General features: G+C 47.3%; 1 protein-coding gene across 1 annotated transcript in view; it reads left to right on the forward strand.

The window, feature by feature from the left end:
* IGDCC3 (immunoglobulin superfamily DCC subclass member 3) overlaps window positions 1–23,587 on the forward strand; it is a 106,654-nt gene that overhangs the window by 69,901 nt on the left and 13,166 nt on the right. Inside the window, exons 5-7 of the mRNA XM_037393264.1 lie at window positions 771–908; window positions 8,940–9,098; window positions 16,900–17,065. Of these exons, the coding sequence (XP_037249161.1) occupies window positions 771–908; window positions 8,940–9,098; window positions 16,900–17,065 (463 nt within the window). The remainder of the gene's footprint in view (window positions 1–770; window positions 909–8,939; window positions 9,099–16,899; window positions 17,066–23,587) is intronic.

Consider the following 23,587-nt stretch of genomic DNA (forward strand, 5'->3'; position numbering starts at 1 on the left):
TGTATTATGAGTCTGTGCATCACCTTGTACGATGGGTTTCATTCTTGGTTGCTGCCACTTGGTGCTACTGTAGTGCAAATAAATTATTAGTGATTTCATCGTGAGCAATAATGGTATCACAACACCAGAGTGGACCAGGACGGGAGTGCTGTAAAAGACAGGGAAATGACCACCCTGTAGGTTTTAGTCATCAGAGGAGTTTTCTTGAGTTTCCTTTCAAAAAGATCCTCAGCAGGAGTCAGGGACTGGCACCTCCATCACTCTCTGTGTCCCAGGAGAGGGCTTTTGAAGCAAATGACATGAGCAGCAAGAGAGGATGCTTGCAGAGAGGCAGATTCAGGCATTATGGACTGCATGGATTACTTTATGGCTTGAGATGCTGAAAGATAAAGCAACTCCTTCATTTATTTGCATTCCTGTCTACACGAGCTGTTCTACAGCTTGTGTCCTCCCTGTATACCATGTTTTTCCTGCACATCTACTCTCTGCAGTTCACAGTGAGTTCCTTCTTTATCCTGCCTTATCTGGGTGTTAACAGGGCTGCTTGTGACTGGGTTGGTTGGCTGAGGGATTTTCCCCAGCAATATCATCACACACTTAAAACACGTCAGACAGTGTGATTGTCACACAGACATTGTGCTCCTTTTGTTTCATGTACATCTCAAATTTACTGAGGCTTACACTAGCCACATCATATGCATGAAATTCTCAGTGTTTCCATTAAACAAGAGAGGATCAGGTGCATTTTAATGATGCTGCTGTCCTTGCAGGCTCACACTCCACTGTTTACAAGGACCCCATGATTCTTGTCGGTCCAGAGAACCTCACACTGACAGTGCACCAGACTGCTGTGCTGGAGTGCATCGCAACGGGCAATCCCCGGCCCATCGTCTCCTGGAGCCGCCTAGGTAAGCCCCGGGGTGACCGGTATTTCCTCCTCCATTGCTGTTCTGTGGGAAATAGGTAGGTGCTACTGACTATTTTATGCAACAAGTGATTCACCCTTTCCCTTCCCACTGAAGTTAATTGTAGGCTTGAAGTGCTTTTTATTCTTATGTCTACCCTTTGTTTTTTCTCTCTGCCAAGATCCTGTTTTCACCTGTTAGAGAAGTGGGTTGGTTAAACCTGTAGATGTTTCATGAAAGGTAATAATTTAATCTTTTCTCAAGTGACAGCATCTCCTTCTGCTGCATCAAAACCATCACCACTGTTGGCCTAGAGAAGCAAAATCATGCACAAACACATCTTTCACGTAAAACAGACTTGAAAGAAACTTGCTGCCTGTTCAGGGGGTTTTAAACAAATGTTGAGGGAAAAAAGAGTGTTTTAAGTAGTGTGTCTGAAGCTCTGAAAAAACAAATGCTTGCTGCTGGAGTCCTTGATACTTATTTAATCAGCATGAAAACCAGAGGCACTGTCCGATGGCGTCATACAAGTGAGGAAGAGAAAAGTGCCATGTTTCTCTCCGTCTAAAAGCAAGGGTTATTTTAGGTTCTAACTTTGTGATAGCAGCTCAGAAACTGTTTTGCTCAGAACAACACTTGCATTGCCCTACAGAAATCTATGCTAAGCAAAGAGCTGATGTATTTTGTTTTATCTTCTGGAGCTTATAACTCTGCCTGTGTGCACTGTAAGGCTGGGTTCAGTTAGTATTGCCCAAGCCTTTGTGGTCTGTGAAGTCATGTCATTTTTGGGATGCTAATCTTCCCGAGTGCCCCAAGGTGGCTGTGAAGCACAAACAGGGGTAATCCTGTCTCGTGCTGCTGTGCTGGATGTGGCACTTCACCCCCGTGGCTCTCCAAGAGTCCGGGTCCAGCTCATGGGAAGGGTGACTTCCTGCTCCAGAGATTTCTGCCAGGGGATGAGGACATGTATCCAGTATCAATCACAAAATTTTTCCATGTTCGCCCTCCTGCTTGCATTCTCTGGTGGCTTTTAAAATCAGCCTGTGTCTGCCACTGACTGTTTTTTTTTTCCTGCGGAGCCATAACCATCAGATTGATGCTGTTTTAAAAATTCCCTAGATACGCTGTATCACTGTTTTGGTTCTCTTGGACACAAGGCGGCTCTATGTTAGCGCTCAACTATAATAAACTACTTTATAATTGCCTTAATTATAAGTGCTTATTACCTTCTTCAAAACGCTTGTCTCTATAGAGCAGTGCAATAATGAAGATGTAATAGCTTTGTGCAATGTTTGTCTGGATGGTCTGAGCTCAGCATTGCCTTCCACCAAAAATAAATACCCTCTCCATGCTGCTTTGCAGCACAGCAGCAGAATTAGAGCTACTGAATGGGAAAGAGATCCTGTTATTTTCCCTCCCCTCCAGCAGGAATGTTTCCTGTCCAAGGCATCACAAGATCTTGTTTAATATTACACTGATCTTGACAGCGATGTGGCACGCAGGCTCTCTGATGAAGTGGTGGATTTGTCATCTCTTTGTAGCCATTTGGAAGCACTTTCATGTCTTGTGTCTATGTGATCAGGAGGAAGGAGAGGGGTTTGTGCTGGACAGGGATGTCCTCCAAGCATCTATTGTCTGTACATGTGGCTTCGTCCCATGTGAAAGTCTTCTTCCTGAAGTTACTCCTACAGAGATGGTTTAGCTTGAATAGCCAGGTTATTTACTCAGCTTAGAAAAACACCACTTCTAATCCACTGCCAGAAATAAAATCCTTGGCCACGAAGTCTTAGAGACATGCAGCTGATTTAGCAATAGGCCTGAATTAAACAAAAAAAAGTCAATTATGTGTGAACATCTTTCTTGCCTGGTCAAAATAAAGAAGAGTGGTGACATGGACATTGTGCCGGGTCTTCGCACAGAGCATGCTGCTGTTTCGAATTGTCTCTCTAAACCCCTTTGCTCACAGTTTTGATGTTGTGGCATTTCTTCTATCAGAAAGAAGCAAAAGAACAATTTTGCTTTCACAGCTTTCTGGTGCAGGGGAAAGCAAGCCATAAACAACATTTGCACTTCTTGCTTTGGCTTTGCTAAAACCTGGTTGGTTTTCAGTGGGAAAGGCAGCTATATTTTGCTTGAAGGAAATAATTCAAATTCTGGGCCAGTTTTTGAGTGTCACACAATCAATTTTGAATTTAATTTCCTTGGGAATATGTTGTAGCCCCTGACCAGAAACAGAATTCCTGTGTCTTACCGTGCATGAAATGTCAACATTCATTAGAGAGCAGGCTCTGAGAGAAATGTAAAATCATTAAGGGTTTGTTCAGGGAAGATAGGGCTTTTCCTTTCAGAGCTACACACTTCAGGCTTGGACCTGTATGTGTGCACAAATGAATATCCTGGGCACTTACTGCAAAGCCTTTTGAATGAATGACGATTTTAATGTATCCTTACCGTTTAACTGACAGGCCACTGAGCTGGCCTCCATAAAAGGTACCACAGCAGAATAATAAACTATTTAGAGAGATACAGAAAAGTGAGGCGAGAAAGAAAAGACAGCGATTATCTGATAGCGTTATACAGAAGTTGTCAGAAAGGGTCACACAATGGGAAGGAAATTACTAAAGAGGGAGCCATTCAAGAAGTAAACTATACAACAATTGTAGGAGCCAATTAATTGGTAACTTATTGGACACAGAAGCTTGCAATAGATGGCTGGCTGGTTGACAGGAGCACCGGTCCCGTAAGTGTTTAGAAATAATAGAGTAAATTTCACCACTTCACATACTGAATAGTCAACTGTTGCAATGTACTCTAAATATGCTAATCCACAGTGCCCAGTGTCCGCCAGAGCAGGAGACCCATGTGTCTAAAAAGTGGAAGGCTACTATGGCACAATACAAAGAATTCACAAAAGACCTAAATGATCAACATTAGAAAGTTGTTACTTTCTTTCTACTTGCTACTTATAAAAGAAAGACGTTCATGTTGTTGCATATTCATATCGCCTGGCATGTTTTAACGGGTCTCCATAATTGGCGCTGATGTGCCAATCACTCGGTTAGCAGGCGGAGAATGGACTCCAGAAAGCATCACATACACCTTGGAAAAATAAATAATGCAGCTCCCAAACTGTAGGCATCTTTCATCCAGACCTCACCCCAGTGGGCAACCTGGAAGCCTCTACTTCCAAAAGCTGGAGCATTTTTTGGGAGCATCTCCCATTTGGAGAATAGTGTCTTCTATTAATCAGTTGTCCATCTGATCTTCACAACCAGCTGAACCTTCCACTTCTGCCCTCATCAGCTGAGGATTGACAGAGAGAATCTGTCAGACATTTCTACCCAGACTGGCTTGCTTTTAGTCCTCAGATTTTCTGCTTTTGACTTTATTAAGAAGTAGAAGGTCATGTTAAATGAGCAGCAGTTTCAAGCCTGTGGGAACAGTGTTGGCTTTTGCAGTCTTTCAGATCTTCTCCATGGAGAGATGACTTAGTGATGGCAAGTGATGCTAGGAAGGTGGGTTTTCAGGGTTTGGATGCCTTGATCCAAGCCACTTTTCAGGTCTCCATGTAAGGGTTAAAATAGATAGCAACCTTTGCAAAGCAGGTGTGAGACATCAGTCCCTCTGCACAGCAGTTCTGCAAAGTGCTGAGCTTTCAGGATGCAAGAAATTTCATGTGTAAATACTCTGTATTATTTATATGTGTTGTCAGTGTCACTAAGTTGGACTTGATATTAGCTGAAGACCATCTAACTGATCATAGGACGACTCACAGTAGAGTAAAAAGGATGGAGCAGGCCAGGAAAGCAGAGATACTTTTCTAGAAGTTGTTTTCAGCACTCTTTGGAAAGGAGGAGTTGAGTAAGAGGCATATGGAATGATCTGGCACGGTGATCTTTATGGGCTGTTAGAGGTGACCATATTCTCCAAATCAAATGACGGATCCCCCAGGGTTTCTGAGCTTGGAGAGCTTTGCTCTTGAGGGAAATGAAGGATGCTTGGTTGACCCGAGACATTTCTTCAGACTGCCACACCTCTAATAAATAGTTGGAGCTAGAGAGATAACTGAAGACATATTGATGCTGGTATTTGGACTGTGTGGAGTACCTGCTGCAAGCTGGGTCTCTGCACACTTAAATTATGTAGCATGTTATAAATAATACAGTAAAACTACTGACATTCGAGTCACATTTCTGTGGTATTTCTTAAGGCAATGATGTGAGGAAGCATCCAGGTATGGCTGCTTTGCATCTTTCACTGGTCCTGTCCCTCCCTTGAGAGAGAGATTTAATTTTTACACCTATTGTAAATATGGACTTCCAAAAGATCTAATTTAAAAGATGAAATCAAATTCAATTTGAATTTAATTCAGACCCCTACACTTCAGTTCAAATGATGTTTGAAAGGAATGGTTCCTTGTTATTGCTCATTAAATGTGGGACAGGTTATGTTTTACTGTCCTTTTTATGACTGAGCCATTTACTGCTGCAGTGGTTTGGCCAGCTATGTGATCATTTAATCATTTAATGACGTTGTTTTTCTCTCTCCAAAAGACCCAAGCATTTTTCTTTGCAATGCAAATAGTGAAGTGGTCTGGCATTGCCTGCTAATGAAGCAAGGAAACCTTTAAGTTTAAAAAAATACCTGAAAAGTAATACATAAAGAGCATGGCAGGGGATTTGTTTGTGGAGTGCTTTGTAGCTTTCGGTCCATGTTTTGCTGATGTTTCCTAGCAGGATGCTGCCATTAATCTGAAATGGGATCCCTCACTTTTGTGGTTGTCTTGGGTTTGCGTGGCAAGGTTGGGTTTTTTTTGGAGGGGGGGGGGGGGGGGAGGCTGCAGGGGTGGCTTCTGTGAGAAGCCGCTAGAAGCTTTCCCTGTGTCTGATGGAGCCAATGCCAGCTGGCTCCAAGATGGACCTGGCACTGGCCAAGGCTGAGCCCATCAGTGATGGTAGCAGCACCTCTGGGATAACATATTTAAGAAGGGGAGAAAAAACGCCTGCACAGCGGCATTTGTAGCCAGGAGAGAGGAGTGAGAATAGGAGAGCAACAACTGCAGAACCAGGGTCAGTGCAGATCGAAGGGCAGGAGGTGCTCCAGGCACCAGAGCAGAGATTCCCTGGCAGCCTATGGTGAGGACCATGGTGAGCCAGGCTGTCCCCTTCAGCCTGTGGAGGTAAACGGTGGAGCAGACATCCACTGCAGCCTGTAAGGGACCCCACACCGGAACAGGGGGATGCCTGAAGGAGTCTGTGACCCTGTGGGAAGCTCACACTGGAGCAGGCTCCTGCCGGGACCTGTGGCCCCACGGAGAGAGGAGCCCAGGCTGGAGCAGATTTACTGGTAGGACTCATGGCCCCATGGGGGACCCATGCTGGAGCAGTCCGTTCCTGAAAGACTGTGCCCCATGGGAGGGACCCATGGTGCAACAGTTCATGAAGAACTACAGCCCATGGGAAGGACTCACATTGGAGCAGTTAGTTGGAGGACTGTCTCCCATGGGAGGGACCCCATGCTGGAGCAGGTGAAGAGTGTGAGGAGCCCTCCCGCTGAGGAGGAAGGAGTGGCAGAGACAATGTGTGATGAGCTGAACCCCCATTCCCTGTCCTCCTGAGCTGCTGCGGTGGAGGCAGACAATTTGGGAGTGAAGTTAAGCCCAGGAAGAAGGGAGGCATGGGGGGAAGGTGTTTTCACGTTTGGTTTTATTTCTTATTACCCTACTCTGATTTGATTGGTAATAAATTAATTTCTTCTCCCCCCCCCCACCTCCCCCAAGTCAAGTCTGTTTTGCCTATGACAGTAACTGCTGAGTAATCCTCCTGTGCTTATCTCAACCCTTGAGCCATTCTCTCCCCGGTCCAGCTGAGGAGGGGAGTGGTAGAGCAGCTTTGGTGGGCACCTGGCATCCAGCCTGGGTAACCCACCACAACAGTCCAGGCTTGCAAGCTGATGAATGTGTGCTGCTTTCAGTAGTGCTGCCAGAGACCCTTGCTCTCCATCCCATCACGTGCCTTTCCATGGGGACTCAGGCACTTGCTGGGCAGCAGGTTGCAAAGTAGCATATCTGGGTTGATGGCTAAGTTGTCCCTCTCCTTGAGTTTGGCTTTGCCTTCATGTTTTCCCAATCTATTCCAGAACCTGTTGGTTATGAATGACCCAAATCCTCATAATGTCTTTACTACGCAAAACATGGTATTACATCTAAAGCATACAGTTGCAAGATAACTTTTAACCAGCCCTGCCTGCCTGTCTGTGTTGAAGCATGACGCCTGCCTGAGGTCAGGCATGAGCCAGGTCTCAGTCAGGGGCCACACTGTTGCCAGCAGAGGCTATGAAGGAAATCCTTGGGGATAACGAGGTGTCTTGGGGTGACTGCAGCAGCTCTGTAGCAACTTGTGTTTCCCTATGTGCTTTCCATGAAGGTTTCCCATTGCTGAATTACACCAGATGCAGCCACTGAAGTCTCCAGCCTGAGTCTCAGGTCCTTCAGTGCTAAACGCCCCTGGAAACTGGTCTGCCCACTGGATGGTGATAAGTCTTCAACTGGGTTGAAGAGCCATGACGTAGCATTTCTCAGGAGGTGGCCCACAAGAGCAGAAACTAGCTAGAGCATCTTGGATCTTTCCCCATGACCCATTGCTTCCTACAGAGCAGTTATGGGGGTTTTTGGCTTCTTCCACTTCCTTAGCAAGATTACTTCCACTTCCTTAGCACAGGCCAATAGAGCTCCCAGGAGAATTTTTTCACCCTAATTTTTCCTTTTACTAGCCACAACTTTGAAGCACAAGACAGAGGCTTTTTTGCTGTTGCAAAGCAGACATGTATGGAGGGTCAGGTGGGGAGATCACCAAGGCTGGGTTTTGGTTCTCTGGTTTCTGTAGGTTCCTTAAACTCCTCTGTGAGCAAAGGTGAGAGAGGAACTGAATTCCTTTTTCCCATCTGATGAAAGTGTGCTCCCTTTAACTGCTCTTCCAGTAAAACTACTCCCCTGCTTCGCCCCTCTGCTCAGACACCCTGACACATGCTAAGACTGATTTAGAGCTGCCTTTGTCAGACAGTGTCTTAAAACACAAACCAATGAAACAATAAAAAGCAATAGCCTGATACTAATGAAACACATTGTAATTAGAGCTGGCTGGGAATTTTCCAATGAAAACAGGCTTTGTTGCAAAAAGGTGAATTCCCTTATACAGAACTATTTCATGTTAAGCACTTCAACTTTGAGGACCATGCGCCGGAGCCTAGGCATGTTTTTTTGGAAACACTGCTGCCCTCCTACCAGCCTGCCTCAGACCCAGCACTCAGGATGGAGGCAGCCCTTTCCAGGTGCCCTTCCAAGCCAGAGCAGCTGAGCAGATCTAACCACCCCACCACCTCAGAGTTTGGCTCCTTGGCCCTGAACTATTGTGTGTTCAAGAGCTAAGGAATTGAAAATCCAGTGTTCACGTAGTTTCTGAAGCCACAAAAATCCATCAAGGTTTGGCAGGCAAAAAAGCATAACTTCTGGCTCAGGAAATCCCCAAGTCGTAAATTGCTGGTGGCTGGGAGAGTACATCAGGGAAGCACTGTTGTAGGTTGGCTGGTCTTCTTCTTCCCAGAGCCCCTCTGCTGGAAACAGGCTGTTGAGCTGGTTGGATCCCTGGTCAGTCTAATGTAAGAACCCAGGCAATGAATCACAGATGCTGATATGATTTAACTTGATTTAACTATTGTGTTGAACAGTGTTCTGGGGTGCTTCATCTTAATCTGAACACGTGGTTGAACGCTTTCACATTTCCTGTGATAGTACCTTGGTTTTTCAAGCAGCACAAAGTGTGGTTTGGGGCAGACATGTAAGTGAGGATCCTGGTTTTCTCCAGAAGGCAGTTCTGCTAAAAGCATCAGCTAAAAACCATTGACTTGGCAAATTCCAGTAACAGGGCATGGCACCACTCCATAAGTATTTAAATTGGACCTCACCAAAGGCTGTGGCCTGAAGAACCTCACACAAAGGTCTAACATGTGACTCAAATCCTTTTCCCTTTCTTTCAGACGGCCGCCCCATTGGCGTGGAGGGGATCCAGGTGCTGGGGACCGGAAATCTCATGATCTCGGACCTCACCGTGCAGCATTCTGGCATCTATGTGTGTGCTGCGAACAAACCTGGCACTCGGGTGCGAAGGACTGCACAGGGAAGGCTCGTTGTACAAGGTGAGCAAAGCCGGGGCTTGCAGAGCAGTGATGCTCTCTGCTCAGTCTCTACACATCCCCTGGGCATTGTGATGGGTTGTGGTGGACAGATGCTGACTTTGCTACTCTGGCAGTATCAGACAGAGCACTTCTTTTCTAGGCATGTGGTTTCCCGTGTGGGTGCATGTCTTCTGTGTCCCACACAGGTGAATAGCAACCAGATATCATTCAACTGAGGCTGTAGCTGCATGGATTGCAATGGTTTCCCACCCCATCACAGGCATTTATTTGGCTTAACAGATGCCAGTTGTTACTTGTTATCATACTTGTACATCTCAGCAGAAAGCCTGGGCTGAATTAATTAGCCAAATTTGTCTCTCACACCTGCATGGTCATTAGTGATATGGGGATATGGGCACTGTTCTCATATTGGATGCCTCTGAATGACAGATATCACCCCTGCAGTGATATCCAGGGGTAGGTACCACTCACAGAGTATTGGTCTCCAACTGAAATAGCACCAGTAAGTCTAAAACCATTTCCAGAAAGTCAGTGAGACTGTTTTCTATAGCAGTTGACACTTTATCTGAGCCCCTTACCATGACGTGGGTAAACCACCCTTTGAGGGCCATGCCCAAGAGATGCGGGTCGCTCCCCTTCCCCGCAGCAGCTGTCCTGAAATACCACTTGTAAAGGGTGATTTAGCCCAGAGTAGAGATCAGCACTCAACCAAACAAATCCCCTCCACATGCTCCTGTGACCAGTCTCCATGGTGAGGGGAGCCAGGGAAGTATTTCAGAAGGCAAACCCAGCTGGCAGTGTGCTCTGAATGGCAGTAATCTGCCCCTGATTACAAGCACTCACCTCCTCTTCAAACTAGTCCACTTAAAGCATCTCGCACTCTCATCAGTTCATTCATTAACTATTGACTGATGATATCCTGAATCTAAAATTATACACCTCCTGCCAGAGTGAGCTAATTGAACCTTTCATGCTGGTGATGGGGAAAGTGCCCTGCTCTAGCCCTGAGGCTCACCTGACAGGTCCTGGGAATCGCTGGTGGTGATCTGGCGTGGCACTGCTTGTGCAGCAGCCGTTGGTCCCTGGGTGCTGGCATCCTTTTTCCCCTTTGCCTTGGGAGCAGCAAGGAGCAATATAGAAAGGGTGCTTATACAGGGCTGCTCATGCCTCCTGAGTCCCAGGGGCTGATCAGATACGAGAGGAGGTGAAAACTCACTGTTTCTTTTGCTGTTGGATTTCTGGGTGAGCAATGCAACAAGGGGGCTTTGCCAGCTGGCTGGGGCTGGGCATACCTATGAGTCTCCTTATTAAGAAACACCAGCCCAGGCATTAAGAACAACTTCACTGTTCTGATACAAACCTTTTAGAGCTGCTGCAGGACAGCTCTGCACATGGTACATGTCGCAGAAGTCTACTAAACCCAAATGCCAAGCTGGAGTCCAGAAGGCAGGCAGGCAGAGCCAAAAGAAGTGACTTGGAAAACCTATGAGGTTGTAAAAACACAGCTACTGAATACTGTTGACTGCTCCTGTTAGCAACTGGACGAGAGGGGGGAAAGTAGCACAACTTGTCATTGCTACAGATCGGCGGGTTTTAGTCTCTTTGGAGATTTGAACATCAGCTCCTGAGCAGCTGGTCTAGTGCTGAAGTTCATCTGGGGTAGAATTACTGTGGATTTTCACTCAGGGAACCAAGATGAGGATTTATCCCTAAAATGTAATCACAGGGCCATTGGAGTCCAGCCTTGCTGTGGAAGAGGCATGCTCCTATGTTCAGCATTAACAGAGAAACTGGCAGTGGTTTGGAGAAGTGTGGCCAGTGCGTCCTTGGTATAGCCCTTAGACATGAGCTGTAGTGTCCAGGCCCCCAGCCTGTGTTGCCCATCCATAAAATGCTTCATGTTTTTCAGGGGGCTGTCATTCCCCAGGAAAGCTAATGGCAGACCATGGCCAGGCAGCTGGGCTGATCCCAGGTTTGCTCACCCTCCCTCTGAAAGCAGCTTTTCCTTCCTCTGAATCTCATTTTGCCTGAATTTTCCAGCTGAGAGGTACAAATGATTGCTGTTCAGGTTTGTCTGGGAAGAAAACAGCAATAATGACTGACATGGGAGACTGTGGGTTTTATCTTTGTCAGGATGTCAGCGATGCAAATTACATCCGTAAAGAGAATAAAAGCAAAGAGCGGGCTATCAAAAGCCTGGTTGGAGAGGAAGTTAGCACAGGGTTAGGACAATACAGCATCCTCAAAGCACGCAGGGCCAGGTACTTGCTGCCTTTATGCAGGGACCCTTGAAGTGCCTGGAGGCACAAATTAACTTGCCCCATGTCTTTTGAAGGAGGCATGTTTTATAGGTGGGAAACTGGGGGAGAAAGGGTGGTGTTTCCTGTTTTAAGGCAGGGACTTAGCAAGAGGCTGGGGCTGAGACCACATCCTTCCTCCGGCTGCCAGCAGTGGTCCTCACCCCCACCGCAGCAGCTGCGTGGGCAGAGGTGTCCTGGCACAGGGCTCTGCTCCTGCTCTGGCAGTAATGTCCTTTCCTATTGTAGGCTCTCCTTCAGATCATCTAATGCCATCTTATTATCTTCCTGGGAATTCCTCCTCCCTTCAGAGGAGAAGGCGTCGATCCCCCGCTCCCTCCCTCCCTGCCCTCCCCTGGCCATTTAGGCTCCTTTGATCTCTTTTGTAAGGTTCTCACACAAGAAAGTTTCCATTTTCTCTTCAGATCCCAGCACAGCTATTTGAATATTGCTTTGTGCTGGGCTGCAAATGAAAGTCTCACGGGGCGACTTGTCGAAGGGCCGAATGCATCGCTGGCTGAAACAGAGAGTGTGTGTGCGTGTGGTGCAAAGGAAGAGCAGGCTTCAGTGGCAAGGAAAAAAAATATATCAAAGCGCTTTCTCTCTACCTCCTGTGCAATCTTTTGTGCGTTATTATGTGTTTGGTGTCATAACAAACTGATGGGCTGTGAATGGCCAGATGGTCACCAGTGTTCTCCACTCCACGCTTCATTTCCTCCTGAAAGCTATGCAGAAAAATGAGATCCCATCTCATAAATGAGTGCCCATCTTAAGGACATGTTTTTGAAGGCTCTGCTGACAATGAATGCCTTGTTCGCCTTGCTTTTTGCTGGCAGAACCAGGCAGTGCTCCTCGGTCCACCAGATCCGGCCACCACTGTGCTTCCTGATGTGTCTTCCATCGTTCTTGCTTGCTGGCATTGCAGACCTTGGCTGTGGGGTTGAATTCAGCAGCAGATGTATTGCAGCTGCTGTGTTTTAGGCTCAGCTCTGTGGTACTTGGTTTGTCCTTGAATTTAGCCCTAAATTCATGCTGCAAAACTAGCTTCAGTATGTACTGCATGGGTCAGTGTGCCCCGCCAGAGCATCCTCGCAGGAGCACACCAGTAGGTGATGTGGGAACATGTCCCACTGCTGCGGAGCTCCAGCCTGCATCTCACCAGGACAAGAAGTTCGTGATACCCACTGAGGGCTGATGAACAGCCTCCATGACAGCCTCTGGGGCGGTCTCTGCCTGTTTCCCAGGGGACGAAGTCATGGGTTCCATCTTTAGCCCTAGCGATCGATCCCACCGGCTCTACAACTTAACTATTTCAGTTACTTACATAAGCATCTGGGCATCCTCTGTAGTCAGTAGAGAGAAGCCAAGTTGGCAGCAATTCTTCATCTTAAATCTCTTGTCATCTGATGCTGTGCTTAACTGACTTCCCCATTGACCTGTCTTCTCCTTTATAACCTTATTGTATGTTCCAGTAGCCTAATTTATGAGTTTTTCTTGTTTCCATGTTATTCTTCCTTCTCTTCACCCCAGCCTCCCTCCCTCATCCTGCCACTCTGGCTACTTGAGAATTAATGATGGCTTCATACTGAGGGGCAAGGAGCAAGGATTCATCTGGCACCGGTGCATCGACTCTCGGTGCTCCCCGCTCCCTAGGACAGCCTTCCTCAGTGAGCTCAGGTGATGCAGTAGGCACCATGCTGCAAACGCATGGCAAGGGCATCAAAGCTCCCTGTCATCCTGGGGAACACACTGGTGGTTGGCCACTGCTGAGATGAGATGTCCCTAAAAGGATGAAGCCCTTCCAGGTCTGCCGTTACAACCTGCTGTACAGTGCATCTTCATGCTATCGCAGTTTGTTGAGCACAGTAAAAGCTATTGAAGCACTTCATTAAAGATGCTGGGGGTGGTATTAAGCATTACTGCTTTTTGATACCAATGTCACGCCTTTAAATATTCATTAAAACTGCATGATCCCCTCCCTCCCATTAAGTCCTGATTAATCAATGCTCTGGTTTCTTCATACTCCAGAAGCCAGAGATGGATCCTCCCCGCTCCTCCTTGCCAGGTTTGAATCCTCTGCTCTTAACAGTGATCTTCATTAATATCTTTGTTAAGATCTTCATGGAGGGCTGAAAAGTGCTTCCTCTTGCCACCTGGGATGGCCTTTTGGCATGTAGTACGGAAGGAGAGAGGTGTTCAGGCCACCGTGCTTCTGTGCAGGGTGAGATGAGCACTGACAAGATGCTCTATTAATTATGAGCGATGAGGCGGGTGGAGGGCTGGCAGCAGGCAGGTCTTGGCTGAAGGCAAGGTTTGACTGAAGGCAGGACTTTGCTTCTGTTCCTTTCCCACTAACCCAAGGCCAGAGGTAGCAAACTCTCAGTTCTGTCAAAATCAATTTGAAAGGGCAGGGAGAGGACCTGGGAGGAGGAGAGCAGGCATTCTTCTGTCCAGGAAAGGAGGCATTCGCCCCGAGACCACGCACCAGCAGCTGGCTCAGGACACCCTGCCTGGAGACACTGGTACAAACACTGGGATGGTCCAGGGTAGCAGAGGGGCATCTCCTTGCGGCAGTGTCCATCCCTGTGTTAAGATCCTGGTGGCACCCAGACCATGGTTTTTTTTCTGATGCTGTCAGAAACTGGTGGTGGGGTCAAGGAACCTTTTAACTTGATGGGTTACCACTGCAGCCTGGGCCCCTTTGACACTACAGCTCCATACTGCTGCTCTTTCTGCACCAAAAGGAGTAGGGTGAGACCTGAACGGGACAGAGCAATGCCCAGAGAAAGCCAGGAGGAACAGGACTGGCAGAGGAGCATCCCATGCCTTGCAGCAAGGGATGCCACGAAGCAGGGACATCTCAGCACAGTGGAGGTGGGAGCTGTTTGACAGAGTAGCTGCCTGCTCCCTAGAGAGTTTAAGCAAGTTAAACAGGTGCTGGGGTTTTGGTCTGGTTGTTTAGTGAGACAGCAAAGAGGAGGGACAGCAGAGGGGAGCAGGAACCCGAGGGGCCGTGGTCCTAAATAGCATCACTGGCGCTAAGCCAGCAGCCGCAGCTGCATGTTCGTTACCCCCGAGTCACACGCGACACCGCTCCAATTACTCCCTCTTGACACGGGCTAATAAGGGAGGATAAGGAGAGCCAGCGATTCCAGAAGGGTTACGCCGGATGCTTCATTCCATATTTAAACTTTGTTTCTGCTGGAACAAACAGCGGGCTTGAAATTTCGTGAGGCAGGGGGGGAGCCAGAGGCAAAGAGCCAAGAAGCAGGGTCTTTAATGAAGCTGCAGCGAGGCGCTGGAAGATGGCTGTGCCCTTCCTTGGCATCGTGGGTTTGCACCTGCGAGTATTGCGGGTGCAACTTGTGAGCCCAGATGAAAGCAGGGAGGTGCACAGCCACTTGCAAAATAATTGCTCCTGCAAAACTGTGCCAGCACAAAGCAGGGGGCGGGAGGTTAAGGAAGTCTTGAAAATCAAGTCTCTAATGCTCTCACTGTATGCCACAAAGGACCATTCAGTGCAGGGAAGAGGGGTTTTCCCCCTGTTTATCCATGCTTCCAACTTTTATTGAACCCATCCTGAATTTTGTTTTAATTTCTAAGTCTAGAGCGGGGACAATGTAGGAGGGAAATAACAGGACAAGGGATCGATTGGCACGTGGGGAAGTTTAGCAGGAGGTTCTGGAAATATGTGCCCATTAGGTTGCTAAGATCAGGTTCATTAGTAGACCTCAGTGCTGACAGAAGTGGCCTGACAATAAACTCTGCCAGCGGACACCCCCAACTGCTAACATAAGACAGACCTGCCATGCTCCGCTTCCCTTTGATTATTAAAAATGAAAGAGGGGGCTTCTTTGAGGTAGATGGGCTCTTCCATGAATTTCTGTGTCTTTCTGCTTGTAGGACCTACAACATGCCTGCCTTTGCTCTTACACACAGGCACCCTTTGCTGCAGTTTGTCCTTGTTGCAGCAGTAGCAATACTCTTCCCTTGTGTGCACGCAGCTGGGGAAGAGCTTTATGGTGATAAAGATGCAGCAAACCACAAGGGGTTTTTTGGCCATGAACCACAGGGCTTGGCTCTTGCATAGCTGCTCCAACCTGCAGCCTGGCCACCCTTCAACACATTTTGCTGGACCAGTTTGCTCCCTTCTCCCATCCCTGCACCTCTGCTGGTGGCAGAGCCCACCAACTTCATGCTTGGAAAATGCCAGCAAGTGGCACTGAGTGTGTCTCCCTGGATAATCTTGCTTTTGTTGGAAAAATTAAACACTAGCCATCCATTATGTGATGCTAGTCACTAAATTCATTACCCCATGCCTCTTATCTATTTGTCTTCATTGTGGCTGCTGCCAGTTCCACCTGATTTTTGGTTTCAACAGCAATGTGGAATATATTTATCACTTTGTCTTTTGAAGCATAACTGCTTGAATAAACTCACCTACTTGGCAGTGTCTTTCAAGCCCTGCTTTCTGTAGGCTGATAGACTGGTTTATTCTGATAAACGATTTTAAATCTATTCTGAGATGCTGGGAAGGGGGAAATCACTTTCCATTTTAAAATGTTAAAGGTGAAAACACTTGGTTACAAGGTGAGGAGCAGTTACAGACATGGTGGAGTCCTCTGCCAAGCTTGGCAGGATCCCAAGGGTCCCAGGCTGCAGATCTGGGGTAAAAAAAGGCTCCCCAGTCTATTGCTACCGGGAGAGTCTGCAGCAAATCTGATACTTACTGGGGAAAGAACTGCCAGATTGCTCTGTGCACATCCATGCATTTCTTTCCATTTGCAAGCAGTTTGCTAATGCTGTACGGGCCCTCTGGGCAAAGACAGGGCATTGCTGTCATTCTGCCATTGATGAAACAGCAGATCTCCCCAACCACAAATACTATAATTGCCACATGTAGTGGCAGCCTTCCTTCCTCCCCGCTCTTCATACTGTCAATATGTGCTGGTTTTTGCAAGCCTCCATAGCAGAGGGCTTGTTTCTGCTGAAGTAATGGCCCTGCGTGGTGCCATGCACTAAGAAGGGTTACGCACGCTTTCCATTTTAGGTGTGTGCAAATGGCCCGTGACTGCCAACCTTCCAGCCTGTTCCCCTAACAGGCAGAATGCATTTTTAAATAACCTTTGTCAGATATGGATTATTTTGCAGCATTGGGGCTGCTTTCAGTGGGAGAACGGGGAGAGGTAAGGGGGCTTAGACCTTGATGCTCTTTGCCTGAACCCTGCAGGACTCTCCTCAGCTCTCCATACTGAGCTGACCTTCAGGTGCCATCTATGAAGCCATGACTGCCAGGATGGGCAACTAAATTGCAACATTGCGTTGATTAGACACACCATCCAGACCATAGTTACCTGCAGCCTGTGCTGTGGGTTGGCTAAGTATCCCATATTCCCAGACAGACGAGGCTTATTGAAGCCCAAGCTACAGGGCTGCTCTTTGTACCAGGATAAAGTGGGGATCATCATGACTTTTCTTACACTCCTTCTTCTTCCTCCTTGCAGCCCCCGCAGAGTTTGTGCAGCATCCCCAGTCCATTTCCAGGCCCGTGGGGACTACTGCCATCTTCACGTGTGTGGCCCAAGGGGAACCACCACCACAGATCACTTGGCTGAGGAATGGGCAGATCCTGGAGACCAGCGACCACATTAAACTGAAGAATAACAACAGGTAAGTCCTCGTGGGCTGGCCACTGGCGCTGCAGTGCGGGGTGGAGGGTACTGTGGGTCACACGGCTGGGTTGTGCCAGTCCCCAGCATCAGTCTGGAGTTACCACACATGGAGGACTGACATTGCCTGCCTGATGGTCCAGGGATAGCTGTCCCCGCAGGTGTAATTCTTGGGCAAAGAGCAAGTTAGCTCACGCAGGCTTCAGCTTTTGTTGGACAGTGTATTTGAGGCAGGTGTGTGCATGGTAGTTAATTTTGGACCAGTCGGTGAAGGCTGGCAGAGAGCAGTGGGGTGTGCAGCACATCCTGGTGAGTTGTGTAAGCCCTGCTTTTGCCATAGCCCTGTTGTACTGGGCAATGGCTGACATGCTCAGAGCCAAGATGGGTATGAGTGATCCAGAGAGACTGCATGCTGCCTGAACGCCTTGAAAAGGAGTGCTTTAGAGCCAGCTTGGCTTCAGCAGCTGAGGTGGGTTGCTGTCACACATCCCTCGCAGCGATTAAGTGCTCCCTGACCCTGCTTTTGAGAGAGGCTGAATTAAAGGCCTCTGTTTTGAACTATCTGGACTCCAGTGGGAAGGAGGGGTGGGAGAGATGTTGGCTTTCTTTCTGCATTAGCAAAGAGCTAATGTGAAGGTAGTGATGTTCAGAAGCAGATCTGTGGATTCAACTTGGGCTTTGATATACTAAAACACTGCTCTGGTCCTACTAGCTGCACTTTGTAGGCTTACATTTTAGCACTTACTGCTTTATTGTACCAGGACATCACCATTAGACTTTGACTGATGATGCAGGAACCCAGCAAAGGTTTCTTTTTTGTCCTGATCATCATCTGGGTGTTTCTGGAAGGACCAAATTTTGTCATTTGGCTGGCAGGGGCCACACTCACTCCGCAGTGGAGGAGTCATGCTTTCACCCCTGAACATTGACCTGCCTGGGTGTGCAAATGCAAATACATTTGAAATAGTATTTGCGTGGAAGCTGACTTCTACTAAACTTCAGCCTTTTATCTCACCAGGGAAGAGTGTTTTCTCTGAGTACTAAATGACTGCATTTTCATGTGGATAGGAATGTTTGCACTGAGGAAATGATATGGTGGGATGCACTTAGTGTGAAAATTACAAGTTGATGACATAGTTTCTATGGAAATAGCATGGAACAATATACTGAAAAATAATAGTGCCTGTGTTGTAAACCTCAGTTATTGGTAGAGATTTGTGCTCTATGATGTCATACAGCTGCTGTCTGTATTAACAAATGTGTCTCATGAATGCAACTACCCAGCCTTGCTGGAGGGTCCAGACCATCCGTTTAGACTGTTGGGAAGTGCTGTGCAGGCACCATGGCTTGTTCCTCAGGGGAGAAGAGTGGGTTTATTTTTCTAAGTTTCTATAATAATATGGCTTTTTGTTTTCATGTTTGAGGCTTTTTTAAAGCTTTTCAATATGAAGGATGGAAGGATGTGTGTTGCAAGAAGGATAAGATGTGAATTGTAAAAAAATCGTGGAGTCAGTGGAAGTTTTCTTTGAGCTGGAAGTTATTAGAGCTTCAGGGAACGTTGTGTGTGCTCATACAGATGCCACTCAGTCCAGGCTCCTGGTCTTCTAGTTCATTGCATGGGTTTCTGAGGAATGTCTGCCCTTACAGTATGAACAGAGCAGAAATGGGAGAAGGGAAATTAGTGCATCCCCTTTTATTGACCAGGAAGTGGAGTCAGAAGTGACCGAAGACTTTACAAGCAGTCATTAAATCCATGATAAACCTCATACTGCATCCAGCTCTGCCTCTTGCCCAAATGTCTTGCCTGTGAAATCATTCCTTGTCACTGTTTGAGGAAAGTCTTTGGTTATGGTCACGTCTCCTTGCCAGGTCCCTGTGCCTTGAGGTGTGCTACACGTGCATGTGAACCGCAACTTGGTGAACATTGCTGTAGTCGTTTTCTTATGGGAATCATTTAATGCAATTTAGCGTCAGTCTTTTTCCACCGTGAGCTAAATGATCAGATTACATTGCATCTGGCACTGGCTGAGGGAGCTCAGCCAGTTATGGGGGCTCAGCTGACACGTGGCATCTTCTCAAGCTATAGTAACATGATTGTAAAGCTGAGCCCTAAGGCCATCATAGTCAACAATGTTGAACTTTTGGCTTCTTTTCGCAGTAGTCTTGGTCTACTCTGACCCCCAACTTCAAGCAAGTGGCCATGCCTTGTGGTTTCCAAAGCTGTCAGTCTGAAAAATGCCCTCGCTGGTAGAGCAGGGCTGGGTGCTCCACGAATTGGAAGAAACAGATCAATGGGTGGGGGTTTTTCTGAGCTTTTTCAAGTTGTCCTTTGTTTCATTCTCATGGGCATGACTAAGTGCTGTAACCCACTTAGTTCCAGGCAGAATCAGTTTGCGATTATGCCCTGGATTTATCAGTCTATTGCACTTGGAAAATATTTGTCCGTGTAAAGATGGATCTTGAATCTACTAGTAATGAAGCTACTAAACTGCACTATGAGCTTTTTAATTAGATTACATGGTTTCCTAGAAAATTCATTTGGATTAAAACTCTGCTTAATATGGCAATAAAGGTCTGAATGCCCCCAAAGGGATTTTTAGAAAAAAAGAGTGAATCATCCCAAATCATATCATGTGCTAATTGATTGCAAAATGCATCATTATGAGCAACTTCATTCTGGTAAACAAACACAGCTAGAAGTGAGGTCCAGACCTGCAGAACATGGTGTGTTTGAGGTGCGGCTCTGCTCCTGCAAGCTTGAGGCACCACTCCGGTGGGCAGTAGTGTGTCTGCACAAACCCACAGGTGATGGGAAGTTCTGTCCATCAAACTATTGCTTCTCAAAGTTGTCAAGGGCCCTTTGGCATCTATGTCACCCCACGCTGTCTCTCGTATGCAGTATCTGCCAAGCCGAGGAGAGCAAACCCTCCAGATCAGGGGACTTCAGAGTCCATCATCGTAGAGATGGGACAGCAGCTTCAGGACTGGATTCACTGCAGATTGGATATGGCTGCTGGTATGACATCAGTCACTTGCTAAGCAACTTCCAACCTTTCAGCACAGTAAAATAAGCCTCACAGGCTGTGACCGATAAACGTCTCTTCCCTTGTGGTCCCTCAGATGTGAATTCTCATCACCTGATGTGTTGACGGTTTCTGGGCACATTAGCAATTAAAGATCAGCCTTCTGCTGTGCCCTCTCCAGAGGTGGTTGTTATGTTTTGAAAATGCCAGCTGTGTGGGAACAAAATATCCAATCGATGATTAGCAAAAATCAAAAGCAGTTCTGGGATAGCGGATAATTGTTAATGAAAAATGCATGAAGGCTCAGGCGTAGGGAATTGTGGGGTTTTCCATTAAAAGCTGTGAATAAAAATCACTGAAGGAGCTGACGATGGGGCTGCCTTGCCATGGGTTGGGGATGGAGCTGATAGCTGTCAGGGTGATGCTGTACTGAACCGTGCTGTCAGATGGAGAGGCTGATGGAGCCTTTTTGACTTTGGTGAACCTGTTCCAGTGTCCAGCAGCCACAGGGTCTGTCCCTCTCTTGTTGATCAGAGATGCCATTTTGCCCATATTGTTCCTGGTATGATATGGATTGAGCATGAGAGGTGTAATGGGCATTTCCAGCAAAATTCCCACTCAGCATCACCAGCCCAGCCCGAAAATGAGTGTATCGCTGCAGGAGGAAGGGGCGGTTACTGAGGTAATCCTGGGCTTGTGTAAAATCTTGCTTTCTAGGGTACTGCTTCAAAATTTACAAGGAAGCATGAAATAGTACCCAAATTACTGCTCTGAAAGGTTTATTGCTTTTCTTCCTTTGACCCAATCAGGTTCAGGGGGGTAATTTTCAGCCTAGAAGTATATCACACTGTGGGGTTTATATTGCTGTAATAGCGAGGAACAAAGGCCAATATCTTCAGAGAAGGCAGGCTCTAAATATTGATTTTCCAAGAAGATTTTATTTACAAAATGGTAATTAAGGGACTTTGTTTTTTCCATGGGAAAAAGTCTTCGTTAGAACCTGGCCTCAGGTGGCATTTGCTCTCCTCAGTGACCTTTGCTTATGAACTATCTCCTTTTAAAATTCTTCCTCACTAGTTTGCACTTGTTTTAGTGCTCTGGGAATGACTCACTTCAAGGGCTGTGAATGTTCGAGGTTTGTCAGGAAGAATATTCCTCCATAAATAAACAAACTTCAAGACAACTTTGTTTTTCTTGCACTTTTCATGCTGCTTAATCCTAGTGCAGATACAGAGAGAGATATTCAAGCACAAACATCCAAGCACTTGGGACTAAACAGCCCTTTTGGTACCAAACCCAGGGAAACTAGAGCCTGTCATTCCCAAGGTGGTTTTTTTCTATAAAACCCACGTTAGCTCAGTGCAAAGAGAAGCAGATGGGTTTGTACCTCCCTTCATGGTGCACACACCCAAAATTTTGAATTCGTAGGGATTTGGACACCTTAAGGGAGAACAGACAAGCCTGCCGATAATTTATGCAGTAAGTTTGAAGACTGTTGGTGATTATGGGAAGGGTACCATAGAGCAAATCATATTTCGGTTCCCAGAAGCATGACAAATAAGTACATGGAGGACTGGGATGTGAACCAGCTGCTCCTGATTTAAGAATAATTTATGGGTTTGACTTTGTTTGGAAGACACGTGGAAATGGCCTTTGCAAGGAGAGTCTCTGCATGAGCACCAAAAACCTCACTAAGAAGTGGAGCATCAGCGTGATCCCGCCTTCCCTGCACCAAGCAGGGATCCTGTACTGGGATCACACAGACATATCCCATGAAAGAGATCTACAGCAGCCCAAGAGCAGCTGATGGAAACAGGCATCAGTCTCTCCTTCTCACGTGGCTGCAATTATTATGCTACCAAGTTGCCTGTGTAGTTTTTCTCTCTGTTGCTCCACTGAGCTGCTCTTGAAGTGCATCACCGGTTTGGGGTTTGAAGTGTTTTCTCAGGCTGTTGCATACAGCAAAATACATCTGCAGAGAATGGTCCTTACACAGGAGCCTTCAAGGCAGGACTAAGCCCATTGTGGGGCAGCCTGAAATCAGCCTCCCATGGATTAGGCTGGGTCTTTTTCCTCTCCAACACCCATGCCGCTTGTTGGGAAGAAGGTTTGGGGGACTTTCCATTGATCAGCACATAGCTCTCCCAGCTATCTGCATTAGCAGACCTACCAACATACGTAGGACTATCTATTTCATCTGCCTTCCCTTCCAGCAGCTTTTCCTGAGATGTTTTGTGCTTCTCTGTGGTCCTGCAGATGTAAAGACTTTTCTTCTCGTCCCTGGGACAGGATTCAGTTAAGTCTGCGATTGCACTTTCTGGCTCGTGCAAACAGATTGAGTGGCAGCCGAAGTGTTCACCAGATCATATAATAAGGAGCAGCCAGCTCTGGCTGTTGTCTCCTGCCTGTGCCAGGGTGCGCTTCCCAGCTCTGCAGGGATGGGAGGACACAGCTCCACCTTCCTCACCTGGGAAGACTCAGACCACCTCTGATGTGGACCAGAGCTGAACCAAGGGACCCAGCTACAGACTTCGGTGTTCGGTTGGATTGTGGAGCTGAGCCAACCACCGTTTGTCCCCAGTGTGGTGCCTGAGCAGTGGCCAGTTCCCAGAGGAGCTCAGTACATGTCATGTCAAGACAGTGCAAACCCAGGTGTCATGAAGCCAGCAAAGAAGGATCAGCATTTCAGGATGAAACGGTGCCACTGCTGTGCCTCCTGTAGCAAATGTGATGCTGTTTACATCATCCCATTTGCAGAAAACACACCGTACAGCCAAATCCCTGTCCTGCCGGACTCTATCCTCTCCCAGGGATATGAGAAGGAGCAACATCTCTAAACAGCTTTGCAGGCTGACAGTCTGCCAGCCCTTTCATCTGGCACCAGCAGGGAGGATGAGCTGGTTCCCTACTGCATGGTGCACCCTGCTGGGACCCGCAGCATCCCTCCAGAAACCGCTCCTGGGTCTGTAAGCACAGAATCAAGGTGGGATCCTGGACAGTGGCCTTCAGTACCTGTTAAATATAAACCGGTTTGTATGGAAAGGGTTCCTTCTCCTGCATAGCACGACGCAATGTCACCTAGGAAGCCCTGCGTGATATTTAATTTTTGGAGGTGTAAGAACACACTTATAGAGGGCTGGGGATGATACGCACTGTCGCTCTGGGCTGTTGAGTATCACTCTTCAAGCTTTGCACCTTATTCTCAGCCTGCATGAGCCAACCTCCTGCAAAATACAGGGCATTTCTGTAAAGCCGCCAACAACCAGCACTGGAGGGAAAAATGCTCCTTTCCAGCACAGCACCTGCCAGCAGCCCAGGAGCGGTTCATTTGACACAGCGTGGCACAAGACGACCCATAACAAATGGAGGCAGAGCAGGGCATGGGGACGGGGCATCTGAATGCAGTGCTGGTGGCTTTCTGTAGCTGCCAGCACTTAAAATGCTCTCCCCGCTAGCCACAGCCTGCTCTCTGCATTAATTTCATCACACTCCCTCTTTTG

This window comes from Falco rusticolus, chromosome 7 (assembly GCF_015220075.1).
Source record: "Falco rusticolus isolate bFalRus1 chromosome 7, bFalRus1.pri, whole genome shotgun sequence".
Lineage (NCBI taxonomy): Eukaryota > Metazoa > Chordata > Aves > Falconiformes > Falconidae > Falco > Falco rusticolus.